A 15,027-nucleotide genomic window follows, 5' to 3' on the forward strand; every position below is an offset into this window, starting at 1 on the left:
ATATATATATACAATACACACACATATAAACCTGCAATATTTCTGATGACAAACTGACCAGCTCTCTGTCCATAAGACTCTCTCATCGGACATCTATTGGATTGGAAAACTGTGAGAATGGCCCAGAGGACTCTGACCTGTTCCTCAGTGACTTTTATTTATGAACACTTTTGTGCTTGCTGAAGGGGCTTCAGGCCTGAGCAGTCAGAAGACAAGTGCAGTGTGTAATATTAAAGTGGCAACTATCAAATTAGAGTGCTTGTACCTCTATTACGTCATCTCACCAACGTTATTAGCGTTTTTTGTTTGTTTGTTTCTGTTCTGAGCTTTTCTAGAAAATCTAATTCCATTTAATCCATCTCCTTGACTGTTATAGTCTTAACGCCCTCCTTTATTGAACTTCCTTGTCCCCCTACCAGGCAAACTTTGGGCCCAGAGTGGGTTTGCTATAGGAGCTTTCTAAAGCAGTGAGTTTAGATATTTAAGAAAGGACAAACAAAAAGTCTCCACGTTGGAACACTTTTGATCTGACATTCACGTTTCGCTGCTTTGCAAGGACGGGAGATGGCGCCGTAGGGCAGTGGAATGTCTCGGGCTTGGAGGGCTTTGGGCCAGGTGCAGGGCGAGAACAGGGCTTGGGAGCCAGAAGGGCAAAACCTAAACAAAGACTCGGGAGTTTGAGAAGAAACTACCCGGAGGAGGTTGTACAACTCAGCCACCTTTTCTTCTTTCTTCTCTTTTCCTGTCCCTTCTCACATATCAGTCCCTTTGCACCTTACTTCGAATCAACACAGGTAGAAAGCAACGTGTTCACAGCAACGGCGGAGACCCAAACAAAAAGTCAAGCCGGCGGAGGGCAGTTCTTTCTCCCTCTCCTAGAAACCAGCCTTTGTTCATCTGGGGGAATCGGAACTCCAGGAGAGGCTGCTTGCTCAGGGAGTCGAAGTGTGGACTAGGGGCTGAGATTTCTTTCGTGAAGCAATGTTCAACCGTGTAGGCAGTCCCCAAATGCCCAGTACCTACTGCTGTCCAGAAGGAATCCCACGTTTTAAAAATTAAAATTTCATAGAGAAGCCAGGAGGTGGCGCCAGGCGAGACTCACTTCCTGCCGGCGACGCTAAATCTCAGTCGCAGATGCTCCAGGGGAGTTTTGGCCGGACCGGGTCATTCTATCCCAAGCTCTTCTTTCCTACCTTGGGAAATATGCATCCGTTCTCCCTCCCCCCTCCCCCCCCCCCCCCCGCGCCTCCTATTAACTTCCCTGATTCCAAAGAAGTCTTAACTTACATTTTACATCTCTTATTCTTCCTAGATGGGATGGATGGAGCTTTGGAGGTACTTCAGGACGGAAACTTTTCTACAGGGGGTGAAGAATTTGTAAAGCGGTAAAAGTATAAAAAAAAAAAAAGAATTACATTCAAAACAAAAGAAAACATAACCTTGCTCTGAAGCTCAGTCACGGGACAGAAAAGCGCTCGAAGCTCCTGTCTCCGCAAGAGTGATGACCCAGCACATGCATTATTCTGTTCGCTTGGCTTTTATCCTGTGCCCTTGTTTGGCTTCTGCTCCCTTTGTTTTGGCTATTTATTGCTACTTGTTGGGAGCAAGGAGGGCAGAAAGACCTCAGTAGGTGCATGCCCTAGGCTAGTGAGTGAAAGGTACGGAGGAGAGATTTCACCACCCAGCTTCAAACTATCTGTGGTTTTTACACTCGCTAATGAGGGACTTAGGATGTACATTCCGATCGGGATTTCTAGTCCCGTGGGGGAGCGCGCAACAGCGCACATTCCTGAGACGCCACGCAGCCTCCGTGCTCCACTGGCTAACTCCACGGTGGCAGGTTTCACTCGTCCCATTGGGCCTACGGCGACCCTTTGTTGGGTGGGCGGGAAGCCCCTGGACCCTCACCCCTCTGGTCACATGGCCTCTCTGGCCCCTCCCCTCTCTTTCTCTGGAGTCCGCCTTTTTCTCATGGTGACAGTAATTGTTTCCCCAGTCACCCGTAGCCCCTCCTGCCCAGGCCTCTCTGCTATGGGTCAGTGTCCTCTTCAATGACAAAAGGCGCCCTAGATCTGGGCTCCCCGGGGAGGGAGGTGGCTGGGTCTGGTAGTTAGAATGCTGTCTCTCCCTGGTGCTGTGACAACCCCTCCCCCGCTGTGCACACAAATGGGCTTTATACGGCAAACAAAACTGCACCCCCACCCCAGGCTACACAGGCACGTGGACCTAAGCCTCACCAAGGGGGGCGGGGTGGTGGCGATAGGCACCGGAGAAAGACAGCACGGAAGACTAAGGTTCTCCTCGCCCCACTTCATCTCCGCAATCCAGATTTTTTAAACTTTGACTTCCCAGTTCCCACCTGCGTCCTGAGGCCCCAACTTCTGTTCTTCTAGCTCCCAAGTATGAATCCTTTCTGGTTGGAAACAGGTTCCCCACCAGCTGGCCCACACCACCCAGGGGTGTGCTCCTCAGGCAGGCGAATGAGAGAGAACACAGTGTCCCGGGGGAGAGAGAGGTGCGAAACCCCCCTTCTCTGCCCGAGAGAGTTCCTGGGGACACCCATCTCGGCAGAGCAAAAGGCCAAGGAAGAGCTCACTCCAGCTGGGTTCCTGAGCCAAGGCCAGGACGCCAGGCTCCGCAGGACCTTCCTGCTCGCCTAATCCGCTATTTAAGGAGCTGCTCGCCTGCAGCCCGGGAGCCACCCCCCTCCTCACGTACACAGGTTCAGAGCCACCTTAAAAGCAGGAGGCTACTGTGAAGTTGCTGGCCAGTAAGTGGTGTAGAGACTACGGAGGACATACAGACAGCAGAGAGAGAAACAGAGAGAGAGAGAGAGAGAGAGAGAGAGAGAGAGAGAGAGAGAGAGAGAGAGAGAGGAAATTGATCCAGAAGTTCGTTCTAACCTGAGGAAAGTCAAATCCCTGGAAGCCTGCAGAGACAAGAGGAAAAGATACAGACGCCAGAAACTCCTCTCTCTCCCTCACCACCTTGCTCCCAAATTCCTGGTCCCCTGTGTGGCCTTGTGGAGATAATATGTTGTTCTTCACTCTCCTGTTAAAGGTGACTTGGATCCTGGCTGCAGATGGGGGTAGGTACGACTGTGCTAATGTCCACGCCATGTGTACTTAAGTGGGGGAGGAGAGGTATAAAGGGACACTTGGGGGCTGGGGACAAAAGGCACGATGGTTAGGGAGCGTAGTGTAAGAGTGTGGGGGAGATCCCTCCCATTCTTTGCCTTTTCCTCTCTAGCCCAGCTATGACTGCTATTGCTGTGGCAGGAGAGAACTAGCCGGGGCCAGTGTGTGAATGCTCACACGTGTGGGCACCTCTCTCTCCATGCCAGGCCGCTACAGCTAGCTCTCTGAAGCTCTTTCCCTACTGCCCTAGTCTCAGGCAGCCCTCCTGCCCTCTTTGTTTGTGTACTCTGCTGGTTAGGGAGAGCGGGGCTGGGAACATGCACGCGCGCGTGCACACGCGCGCACACACACACACACACACACACACACGCAAGGGTGTCTGATTCCCCGCTGATCAGATGATAATCCCACCACCTGCCAAGGTGTACAGAGAAACTAACCAATTGGTCCATTCAAACACAATGATCGAGTTAGTCGCTAGCCCTCTACAGTGTACTTTCAGGAGTGGGAGAGAGAGGGAAGACTGGAAATGGTGTTCCTAGAGTCAAGGGGTGCCTCGGGGATTCCCACACCTTTTTGTGTTAATGTTGTTGCTTGTTTGTTTTGTTTTTGAGACAAGGTCTCATGCAGCCAGACGTGTCTCCAACTCACTATGCAGCTGAGGTTAGTCTCGCTTCTGCCTCCAGTCTGCAGCACTGTGCGTGGCTGCTACCCGGCTTCTGCGCTTCCCATGCCTCATTGAGTATCCAGCACATAGTAGGAGAGGGACTAAGGTTTGCTGGAAGGACTAAGCAGGAAGAGTATCTAGAAAGCCAGAGGAGGCAGGAAGCAGATGAGACCAAGGGAACCAAATGAAAACAGAGAGCTAAAGATCCCTTCTGAGAAGAAACAGGGGAAGAAGAGAAACAGATATTAGAATTAGCCCAGAGCCTTTAACAGGAAGAGCAAGACACCTTCACTAAACCAAGAACTCTAGCTGTTGTAGTATCCCACAGAGATAGAGAATGAGAGAAAGCCTCCAACCACACTTGGGCTTATGGGGGGTGGGGGCGGTATTTTTGTTTTTGTGTTGTTTTCAAGACAGGGTTTCTCTGTGTAGACCTGACTGTCCTGGAACTCACTTGGTAGACCAGGCTGGCCTGGAATTCCCAGAGATCCACCTGTCTCTGCTTCCAAGTCTGGGATTAAAGGCGTGCATGCACCTTGAGCTATTTTGCAGAGGCCCTTTAGCTGAGGAATGGGCCAGCTGGACAGACCAAGGGTGAGAACCAAAGCCTCTTCCGAGTCTGAGCAGTTAAAAGAATAATAGAAACGTTGGGCATTGGACCACATGCTTGTGATCCTAGCACTCAGGAGGCTGCAGCAGGGTTGCCACAAGTTTGAGGTCAGCCTGAACCACAGAAAGAATACTGGGCCAGTATGGATCACATAGCAAAACCCTGCCCCAAACAAACAAGATAAATAAAGAACTAATAAAGATAAAAAGGAATTTAGGATTTTTTTTCCAGTTTCTAGATTTAAGTAGTACAAGCCAATCTACAATTAGACTCCCTTTCCTCCTCAAAGCAGGTTAGCCATGGGGGGTGGTTAGATCCACAGACCCCCCCCCCCCAGCTTCTTGGCTAGAGGCAGAACGGCATGAGAGCCCGACATGTGACCAGCCTGGCAGCTCTCCTCTCTACACACAATGCTTCACTTTCTTCCTGTCCTTGCCAGCCTGACTGCCTTTGCCCACCCACTACCCTCAACCTAGAATAGAGCCTTCCCTGACTCCTGCCTCTCTGTGCCATCTGAGAGTGCAGGAGCTGAGGGGCACGGCCGTGGGCAACTCTCCTGCAGAGCCAGTCAGACCAAAAAGGAAGAATTAAAATTTTCATCAAAAGTTCTATGCCTTTGCTCATGCAGTGGCGCACCCAGGCAAAGGACTGATAGCCCTCCGTCGTCAGCAGCGCTGCTGGACGTTGTTCCTGTCCTCTTTTGTTCTCTACCCTTCCGAGCCCTCTGCCCACACCCTTACCCTACTCCACCCCGATCTTCTAAGAGTTACACTAACTTGGCTCCAGCTGGAGAAAAGCTAAGGGTTGGGCCGCCTGCACGTTTGGATCCAGGTTAATTTTAGTCTCCTGGCTTTATCTCTTTCCATGGCTCCTCCCTCTCTACTCATTAACCACGGGCACAGCCTGGCCAGTTATTTTAAACAGGACCCCCGACCTTTCCACCAACGTGTTCAGTTTCATGACTTCCCTTGGGAACTGCTGGAGTGGGGGTGTGGGGAAGCAGCAGAAGAGGGGGGGCATGGGAGGAAGAGGACACTGCTCCAGGCTGCACTGGCCGCAGCCCAAATCACTCTCTTACAGGTCACCACTGGACGTATGAAGGTGAGAGCAGAACTCCCTGCCGCCTGGCACTCCTTTCGCCCTGGGACATCCCCCCCCACACCTGACACGAAGACTTCCTGGGGAGGAAGAGCTTTCCTTGAGCTTCCGACGCTAGCCCCTCTTCTTCTGCATTGCACACACAGACACACGCCCTGGGTTTATACATGTGGCTGCTAGACCCTGCACTAGGCATTAAAAAAAAAAAAAAAAAAAAAAATCCCACGTCTGCTGATTCAGCAGAAAAGCCCACGAGTCCTCCGCAAATCTGTGTGGAAGTGAAGAAGAGTGGGTGGGGAGAGGCAGGATGCGCTCAGCGGCCATTCTTCTGGCGCTTCCTCCCCAGCGGTCCTACCCCCAACTGGCTCTGACACCCCACAGAGCCTGAGGTCAGGAGGAAGAGCTGGCAGGATACTGTGACACTAGTGACAGGGGAACTCAATCCCTTTGAACTTCTGATTAATGACCTAGCTGGAGTCAAGGCAAGGTCCATGTGAGAGTAAGGAGTGAAGGACAGAAAGGATATCTGAATCCCAAGACTACTTGGTAGGGAGCCCCAGAGATAACTCATCTATTTAGGGTCAGGGGTCGCCTCCAATTCTGCTTCACCGGGTGTTCAGGCTTTCTATTTCCCCTCACTGTGCTTAACTGTTCTCAAACTAAAGGTGAGTGAAAGCTATCCCTGCACGCGCGCGCGCACACACACACACACACACACACACACACACACTGATTAGGGTAGCTGGAGAATCACCCCCTGCCTCTGGGGCGGCGAGGGGCACTCCCACCTCACCCTGCCCCACCCAACTGGGTGGCGAGAAGTGGATTTCTGCTTCTACTGTAATGTGTATGGGGTCAGGGGTTACTAAAGGGAGGTTGGGGCTGTGGGGCTGGACATGGACCCATGGTAACTTACCCCTCCCCCAGGCCCACATGGTCAGGACCACTGGCCAACCTCTTACCCTGAGTGTGGAGGCGATGCCCAGTCCCCCATCAACATTCAGACAGACAGTGTGATATTTGACCCTGATCTGCCTGCTGTACAGCCCCATGGATATGACCAGCCTGGTACTGAGCCTTTGGATCTACACAATAATGGCCATACAGGTAAAAGACTACTCCAAGTAACTGCAGGTTCCAGTTCAGACCTTAAAAGAGCCAGAGGAAACAAACAACTAACACGCAAGATCTCAGAGTACTCCATCAATAAATGTGGACAAATGAGGTTCAGAGCCGGGCGATGGTGGTGCAGGCCTTTAATCCCAGCACTTGGGAGGTAAAGACAGAGGCAGACGGAACTCTCTGAGTTCAAGGCCAGCCTGATCTACCTAGCCAGTTCCAGGACAGCCAAGGCTACACAGAAAAACCCTGTCTCAAACAGAGATTCGGGCTCTTGCAGCTAAGGTGGGATTGAATGTCTATGGTCAAGTTCAATGTGTAGGTTAGTGTCACAGAACTGAGAGGCCACTGTGGTAGAAAAGCCACAGCCTAGGAGAGATTCTGGAAGGGAGAAGGAAGAGGAGAGCCAAGTGTCCCAGATGGTGGCCAGTCGGGGTGGGAACTGCCCCCTTTCCCCCACCAATCCCTACCTCTTTCCTCACAGTGCAGCTCTCCCTGCCCTCTACCCTGCACCTGGGCGGACTGCCCCGGAAATACACAGCAGCCCAGCTCCACCTGCACTGGGGTCAGAAAGGATCCCAAGAGGGCTCCGAGCACCAGATCAACAGCGAAGCCACGGTGGCAGAGGTACCGACTAGGATACAGGACGCAGTTGATCTTGGAGAACGGATGGATGTGAACCCTTGAAAAGTTGTATTGAAGGGACAAGGCAAAGCTTTGGGGGCAGAGACTCAGACTGGGGGACTGAGGTGGTGACCAAGGTCAAAGCCCTGGACAGAATGAAGACGTGTGAAGGAACTCATGCCCGTCTCTCTCCCCACAGCTCCACGTGGTCCATTATGACTCGGAGTCCTATGGCAGTCTGAAAGAGGCTGCTCAGAAGCCTCAGGGCCTGGCTGTCCTAGGCATCTTAATTGAGGTCAGTAACCCCTAACCCCTCTCAGCTCTGCTCACATTCCTCAGGCCTGTTCTGTTGCTGCACTCTTACTCCAAACACATGCTTCTGCTGCACCTCTAGCGTACACTCCTCCACAGGTGGGCGAGACTGAGAACTCGGCTTACGGTCACATTCTGAGTCATCTGCACAAAATAAGGCATAAAGGTGAGCCCGAAAACTCTTAGTGAGAATTTAACTGCAGCCGGGCGCTGGTGGTGTACACCTTCAATCCCAGCACTCCAGAGGCAGAGGTGGGCATATCTCTGAGTTCGAGGCCAGCCTGGTCTACAGGACAGCCAGGACTGTTTCACAGAGAAACCTTGTCAGGCAGTGAGTGGTAGCACATGCTTTAAATCCCAGCACTCAGGAGGCAGAGGCAGGCAGCTGTGAGTTCGAGGCCAACCTGGTCTATGAGAGCTAGTTCTAGGACAGATAGGACTGTTACACAGAGAAACCCTGTCTCAAAAAAAACATAAACAAAACAATTCAACCGCAGAGAAACTGAAAACCTAAGAGGCTTGGGGAGGAGCAGGGAGTTGTGCACTCTGCCCAGAGGAACCCTGTGCAGAACGGCTGACACTTGCTCTGCTCTCCGTAGACCAGATAACCTCAGTGCCCCCCTTCAATGTGAGAGAGCTGCTCCCCCAACAGCTGGAGCAGTTCTTCCGGTACAACGGCTCACTCACGACCCCACCCTGCTACCAGAGTGTCCTCTGGACAGTCTTCCACAGAAGGGCCCAGATTTCAGTGGAACAGGTGAGTGCTGGAGAAGCTAAGAGCGGCTTTAACTCAGACCCTTTCCCAGGCCCCAGAGTGACTTCTCCTGCTCCTCAGTTAGAAAAGCTTCAGGGGACGCTGTTCTCTACGGAAGAGGAGTCACTTACGCCCCTCGTACAGAACTACAGAATCCCCCAGCCTCTCAACCAGCGGACCATCTTTGCTTCCTTCGTCCAAGGTGACTGGCAGGGCTCGGAAGAGATGGGAAACTGAAGAACTCAAGAGGCATGTAATAGTCAAGCCCTGGGCAGGAAAAGGCCAAGGGTGGATTCCCACTTCCTTAGACTGGGAACCACACTCCTAGCCATGGATGCCCAGAGGTCATTTTCCAGGTGTGGAAACAGGGCTCCCAAACGGGAAGATGTTCTGAAACTCCCCTAACCAAGTTTTCTTCCTCTACAGCGGGACCATTGTACACCACAGGTAAGATGGCCCTGTAGGGAACCGTGAAGGGGGTGTGAATTCCAGCACCTGCTAGACTGGACTAACAACTTTGTGTCCCCCAGGAGAGATGCTGGGCCTAGGTGTGGGAATCTTGGCTGGATGTCTCTGCCTTCTGCTGGCTGTTTATTTCATTGCTCAAAAAATTAGGTAAGATCCTACTTTCTATCCCTGAAGTAGTTTATTTTCTATTAAAAGAGTATTCTCAGAGACTGGGCAGTGGTGGTGCACACCTTTAATCCCAGCATTTCGGAGGCAGAGGGAGGCCGATCTCTGAGTTTGAAGCCAGCCTGGTCTACAGAATGAGTTCCAGGAAAGCCTGAAATACACAGAGAAACGCTTTCTCGAAAAAACAAACCAAGAAAAAAAATGAAAACAAACAAAAAAATGCATTCTCAGCCAGGCGTGGTGGTGTACACCTTTAATCCCAACACTTGGGAGGCAGAAGCAGGAAGATCTCTGAGTTCAAGGCCAGCTTGATCTACACAGAGTGAGATTCAAGACAGCCAGAGCTTCATAGAGACACCCCCCCTCAAAAAAATTCTCTGGGGATGCAGCTCAGCTGGTGGAGTGCTTGCTTGGCATGCACAGAGTCCTGGGTTTGATCCCTAGCACCACATAAACCTGGCATGCTGGCACACACTTGTAATCCCAACACTCAGGAGGTGGAGGAAGGAGAAAGTTTAAGGTCATATTCAGATACTTATTGAGTTGTTTTTAAAAAGTGTTTCCTGTCCTACTCTAACCTTCACCTAGAACACTAGTCACATCCATGAACCACTGCTTCCCCTTCTAGGAAGAAGAGGCTAGGAAACAGGAAGAGTGTGGCCTTCACCTCGGCACGGGCTACCACAGAGGCATAAACCCCGTCTCGATGCCATGGACGCCTTCCCCTCATACCCATCAGGGGTCTCTCTAAGGGGGTGCAGGGGCTGGACCAGAAGTAGCAGGCAGACACATGTCCTTCTCCATACCAACTCTGCACACATACGCCAGAGAAGCAAGGATCCAGGGCTTCAAGGAAGAGTGGAGTCTCTGGCCAAAGCACGTAGGTCAGGAGATCCCTGCTTTAACAGGCAGCTATGAAGAAGCTGAAATGTGCCCTGACGTCCCTCACCTCACACCTTCATGGCCCCTCCCCTAGACACACCTAGATACATGTCTAGGAAAAAGCTGCTGCTGGGAGTTTAGTTATTTTTTTTTTGCTCAATATATGTTTGAAAACCTTACTTCTTGTTGTCTTTTGTGCCTTTCAAGGGTGGGAGAGTTCCTCTGTCCTCTGGGTGGCCGAGACAGACATAGAGAAAAAGAAAACTGGGGGATTAACTCCTTGTACCCTCTTCCTGGACAGGAGCACTCTACTTCTGGGAAAGCCAACTCAGTTCCACCGGTGCCTCTGACATCACACCTAAGCTGCCATCAGTGAACACTGTTGTCAGGTTAGGCAGGAGGATGGACAGAAGCCACCAAGGGCTGGAAATCTCAATCCATTATCCCCTCTCTTAAAAGCCAAGTTCCCCCACAATTATAAAGTCCTTTTTATTAGTCAAAATCACAATCACCTTGATTAAAAGGATGGGACATCCCACCCTCGGCAGAAAAACGGTACAGTGGTAGAAACCCTCCCAGCCCTCCCACAGCCCAGTTAAAAACTAGAAAAATGTCTGCCCGCTTGGCCTATGATGCCATGGTAGTCTGACTCCTCCAGGGGCACTGCCATGGAGTGGGCCAACCCCACAATACCCTCCACTTCACCTTGGGGAGAGGAGGGGTGCTGATGGTCACGGACATTAAAACATGAGTTCCAGTGGTACCAGTTCCCAAACATGCACTTCCTTCCTTTTCCCCGGGCCTGGGACCAAGGGGAAAATGGGATAGAAATGAGCCATGATCAGCAGTTTCAGGAGCAAAAATACAGCCCAAGGAGATTAGGAGGCTCCCAATAGACCTCCTCACTCCCCTGACTTTAAAAAAAAAAGGCATTTCTGGGGTCTTTATCATACCAAAAATGGTTCTTTTCAGACCTGAGAAAAACACCAAGATGTCCAGTCTGGGCAGTAGATACTGGAGACCTGAACTCATCTCCCTTGAGCCTCTAGTAACTTCATCACCAGGGCCACAGCTAACTTAGGTCCCTTTTCTTGGCAACCTGCACTGTCCAGAACTGGAGATGGAGAAATACAGGACGAGGAGATCGGGAGGGTACCCCAGGCCCAGGGGTCCCCCCCATGTTCCCTCAGTCCTCGGGTGGGATGCGCAGGGCAGAATACACCATCACCCGACTGTCCTCCTGCCGTCGGCCTGCAGAGGGGAAGCGGGGTGAGTCATGGGCAGGGTGAGAGCAGAGCACTGACACATGGGGAGACCTGGACAAGGGGCTCCCCCGGTGGTGGGGAGTAATGCAGATTCAAACCCACCAGTCCCTGACGGGCTGCACCCAGGCTGCTCCTGAGAAAGCTTAGAGACTACAGGTCACGAATGGACAACACCAAACCCGGAAGGTAGCGGGACACATCAGCGAGGAGACGGAGGATGTGGGCAATGGACCCGGGCTGGGGCTGGGTTCAGTCATGGGCAGTGGACAGGCAGATGGGAGCTGTCAGGCGATCAGTCCAGGTAGTCAGTCCTTACACGAAAGGCTGCGCTGGATACTTCGGAGGGAGCCTCCAGCTGTGATGAACGCCCAGAGCCCCATGGAAACAGTGACTGCATAGATGGGCAGCAGGCTGGCCTCATACCAGGGGTTCAGGAATGTCTGAGAACGAGGATAGAAAAGAGATGAGATTCTCCCCGCACCTAACCCCAACATTCATTTTGTGCCTCTGACTGAACCTCCCCCAGACATTCTGGAGCTAAGGGAGCTTTTGATTTTAGATTCCTCAAAGGTTTCAGCTCCTCCTAGCCACCTCAGGTCATCTGCATTGGTCTGACTAAGCATGCAGGCTCCTCCCCAGAACAGGTGGCCTAACTGATGCTGGGGTGACAGGACCTTTAAGGCTCACCTTTCTGCCTCCACCCAACGTAAGTTAACGACGTGAAGTGAGAACACACAACCCAGCCCACTCACTCTGAAATGCTTCTCCCTGACTCAGGCCCCTAGCTCCAACTCACCAATCCTGATGTCAGCAGGTGACTCCCGACTACCAGGCCCACAGCCCAGTACCGTCTCCTCTCACAGGCATCAAAGAATACAACTCCCCAAAAGGTATGGAGCAGGATAATGGCTGCTGTCAGAAAGGCTGCAAGGAGGGAGATGGGGAGGAGATTCATCCCTGACCTTCTCCCAGCCTCCTGAGATGCTGAGCCAGAGGAGCTTCCCAGGGAAGGTCAGATGGGGCTGGGGATGGACAGGGCATAAAGGCGAGGTTAGAGGCGAGCCTTACCTGAAGTCAGGAAGTAATAGGGTGAGTCGCCATGGATCCCAACCACACCTGGCCCAAGGGCATCGGCCAAAATATTGATAACAGAGAAGACACCACTGATGATACCGAAGGACAGACCAGAAACTGGGGGGAGGGAGGCGCTCATCAACGTCCAAGGCTACCACAGCACTTCTACCAGCACCTCTCCCGTGCCCAGTGAGAACCACCATACCTACTCTCCCTCCAGATTCCACACTGCCTCTCCTTGGATGTTAAGGATGAAGAGAAACACTTAGCACATTACCCTGAAGGGGAGGAGGGGGTGATCAACTCCCTCCTCTGGTCCCTCTCCCTTGGCTCACCATAAGCCATCTGACGGATGGAGATGGGCGATCTTCCATCCTCACTCAGTGATGCTAAGCCCTCATCTGCCTTCCTGGAATAAGAGAGAGGAAATATAAGAGAGGGCAGGGATGTTCTTTTCCCTCCAAGATCCTCCCTTGAACGCCCCTTATTCCAACTACCACCCAAGGGCTGGCCCACTTCCCACAATGCACACCACTGTCCCCTCTCCCTTCCAGACCACCCCGGTCCTTACTTAAGGAGCTTGTAGTAGGCAAAGCGGAACACTTCCTGTAGAAGGACAGAAACAGCAGCACCAAAAATCAGGAGGCCATACTGGAGCCGGGCATCTGACCGGTCTGTCACATGGACCAAGATGAACCAGACCACAGAGGCCAAGAGCAGGGAGACCAGCCAGAAAAAGGCTCCCAGGAAACACAAGGACAATGAGAGGCAAGTATAGGGGCAGCCAGAAAAATCAAGGAGGGAACCAGCCAAGGCTGCTGCATGAAAAGTGGAAGTTAGACTTCCGGATGGTCAGGGAGACAGGGACCAGGTAGGATAAGTGTCTCCACCAACAGAATCATCTGTAGGAATCTGCAAGCAGCAGAAGGGGAAAAAATCTGGTCAGAGTCTTCAGTGAGATGAGAGAAAGTGTACGCCGGCACGGGCGGACGGGCAGGGTATCCATTCCTGGGTCCTGGCTAGCCGAGGTCAGCACAGCCCCCTCACTACTGTCGGCCTTGCGCCTTCTCTCGCGCTGCCGAGAAGACTACAGGAGGAATCTGTGAAATCCCGGGAAGGCGGAAGTCGACTGCGGAAAATCGCCTAGACCACGATTTGACCCTGTCCAACCTTTTCCTACTTCTGTCCCCCAACTCAGGCTCCCATGCTCGCCCCAGTTCCTCCAGCTCTTTCCGCATCATTTTCTCTACGCTTGGCCCCGTCTCCACCACTCGCTACTCACCCCGCGACCAGGATGATAACCCGAAGCGGGTCTCCAGCCACAGTGATCAGGAAAAGAGCGAACGCTGGGCCGAACGCGACGAAGGTGCACCCGAAAAACACAGCAGCCCCCATGACTGGGCAGCTGGGGGCGGGAGGGAGCCCCGGCCAAGGGAGGCGAAAGGGAGCAGCGCGCCGGGGGGGAGTCCGCGTGGGGCGGCGACGCAACCCCACGAGGGGCGCGGTGCAATGTCACCCCCGGACCCCGGGGAAGGGGAAGGGGGGCACCGAAACCCCGGACGAAGGTCCGCCCGACCTCGTCTACGGAAGCCGAAGAGGGAACAACCCCCGGTCGCTGCCCCATGGCCACCTCCCATCTAATCCCCACCCCCGGAAGGCCAATGAATACTTGATGGGGAGGAACTGCAGAGGCGGGGTCGTGGCAGCACGGCCTTCTGGGAGTTGTAGTCTGTCAATCCTCTGAGCCCTCCACTTGGTACTGGGAGTGGCTCCAGAAGAGTGGGTCGGGATTGGGCCCAATCAGGGCAAGGATTCCTGGGTTCGCTTGTGCCTGATTACTTTTCATTACTCTGTGGAGAAGAGTAATAACAACCATGCCTATTTCTAGAAGAGCTTTGGCGGGGAAAGATCCTGCTTGAATCTAGAGACAAATATAAAAAAAAACAGCCCAGGATAGGGATTGTAAGAAGATAGGGATGGGCATTGTTCTTACTTGAATTAGAGGAAATGACCCAGAGAAGCACACTAAGGGATCAAAGTTGGTCTTAGAAATTGGAGCTCTTTGGGCAGCCTCGTAAGGGAATTATATGGTATAATCTGTTTCAAATGAAGATTTCACCAGTATTCTGTGACGACAGAGTCAGAGAAGCAAGAGGAGCCAGGAGAGAAATACTAGAAAAATGTTTAGAAAGAATCCAGGAGTCAAAAAGCACCGAGAGCACGGAACCGGAGGGGAAATGACAGCCGACAGCCCCCACCCCCACCCTGAGCCGCTTCGTTCGCTTGATGTCACACTTCCTCTATTTATATTCTGAAACATAAACTTGAGTGGTGTCTTTTCCTCAAGCTGGGGAGTGTTTGTGGGGGGGCGGGGGTCGTACGAGAACAAATCATCATTTGTCTGAGGACAGATTTGTCCTTAGTAGGATGCGTGAGCAAAAGAATCCTACGACAAGATCAGATCTGGAGAGTTGTTTTTGAGAGTGTAATCAAAGCAGCAGCAAACTACAGAAGTTGTTTGAAGAAAACCAGGCTTCCTGGAAGTGATTTTTTATTTAATACATGTATGCCACTCATATGGAGGATGTTTTACACTTCTTTTTTTTTTTTCATAAATTCCAGGAAGAAACTGAGAAACAGGTTTTTGTTAAAAGACACCAGGCACATCTTGTCACATAGTTGAGAGGATGGGAACATCCTGGTCAATGTGCCCTGCTTCTGAGTTCAGCAGGCTGAGTTAGGGGAACTACGGACAAGATAGTCCTTCTTTCTCTCTGTGGTCAATGGAACATGGCCTGGCTGTAGAGAGCAGCCTGGAAAACTTGTCTTGTGAGTGGTGATTCCACAGACAC

The 15,027-nt window shown here is 52.1% G+C and overlaps 2 protein-coding genes across 2 annotated transcripts; one reads left to right on the forward strand and one right to left on the reverse strand.

The window, feature by feature from the left end:
* Nucleotides 1-2,073: 2,073 nt before the first annotated feature.
* Nucleotides 2,074-10,015, forward strand: Ca14 (carbonic anhydrase 14). Its single transcript, XM_005356952.3, has 11 exons — nucleotides 2,074-3,088; nucleotides 5,495-5,515; nucleotides 6,440-6,619; nucleotides 7,116-7,258; nucleotides 7,455-7,550; nucleotides 7,667-7,733; nucleotides 8,167-8,324; nucleotides 8,403-8,523; nucleotides 8,748-8,768; nucleotides 8,852-8,936; nucleotides 9,583-10,015. The coding sequence occupies exons 1-11, from the start codon at nucleotides 3,034-3,036 to the stop codon at nucleotides 9,647-9,649; spliced, it is 1,014 nt and encodes a 337-aa protein (XP_005357009.1). The 5' UTR covers nucleotides 2,074-3,033; the 3' UTR covers nucleotides 9,650-10,015.
* Nucleotides 10,016-10,305: 290 nt separating this feature from the next.
* Nucleotides 10,306-13,790, reverse strand: Aph1a (aph-1 homolog A, gamma-secretase subunit). Its single transcript, XM_013349863.2, has 7 exons — nucleotides 13,458-13,790; nucleotides 12,747-12,917; nucleotides 12,511-12,584; nucleotides 12,170-12,292; nucleotides 11,898-12,025; nucleotides 11,418-11,541; nucleotides 10,306-11,087 (listed from the first exon to the last, which is right to left on the reverse strand). Exons 1-7 carry the CDS (start codon nucleotides 13,568-13,570, stop codon nucleotides 11,023-11,025), a joined length of 798 nt encoding a protein of 265 aa, XP_013205317.1. The 5' UTR covers nucleotides 13,571-13,790; the 3' UTR covers nucleotides 10,306-11,022.
* Nucleotides 13,791-15,027: the final 1,237 nt, after the last annotated feature.

Source organism: Microtus ochrogaster, chromosome 21 (assembly GCF_000317375.1).
Source record: "Microtus ochrogaster isolate Prairie Vole_2 chromosome 21, MicOch1.0, whole genome shotgun sequence".
NCBI lineage: Eukaryota > Metazoa > Chordata > Mammalia > Rodentia > Cricetidae > Microtus > Microtus ochrogaster.

Bases quoted from the DNA above. Each gene is read 5' to 3' on its own strand.
- Ca14 (XM_005356952.3), top strand. From the start codon at position 3,034: ATGTTGTTCTTCACTCTCCTGTTAAAGGTGACTTGGATCCTGGCTGCA. The intron at 3,089-5,494 runs GTAGGTACGACT...ACTCTCTTACAG, and splicing joins GATCCTGGCTGCAGATGGGG to GTCACCACTGGACGTATGAA. The intron at 8,524-8,747 runs GTGACTGGCAGG...CTTCCTCTACAG, and splicing joins CTTTGCTTCCTTCGTCCAAG to CGGGACCATTGTACACCACA.
- Aph1a (XM_013349863.2), bottom strand. From the start codon at position 13,570: ATGGGGGCTGCTGTGTTTTTCGGGTGCACCTTCGTCGCGTTCGGCCCA. The intron at 12,585-12,746 runs GTAAGGACCGGG...CTCTTATTCCAG, and splicing joins GCCTACTACAAGCTCCTTAA to GAAGGCAGATGAGGGCTTAG. The intron at 11,542-11,897 runs GTGAGTTGGAGC...CCTCGTTCTCAG, and splicing joins ACCTGCTGACATCAGGATTG to ACATTCCTGAACCCCTGGTA.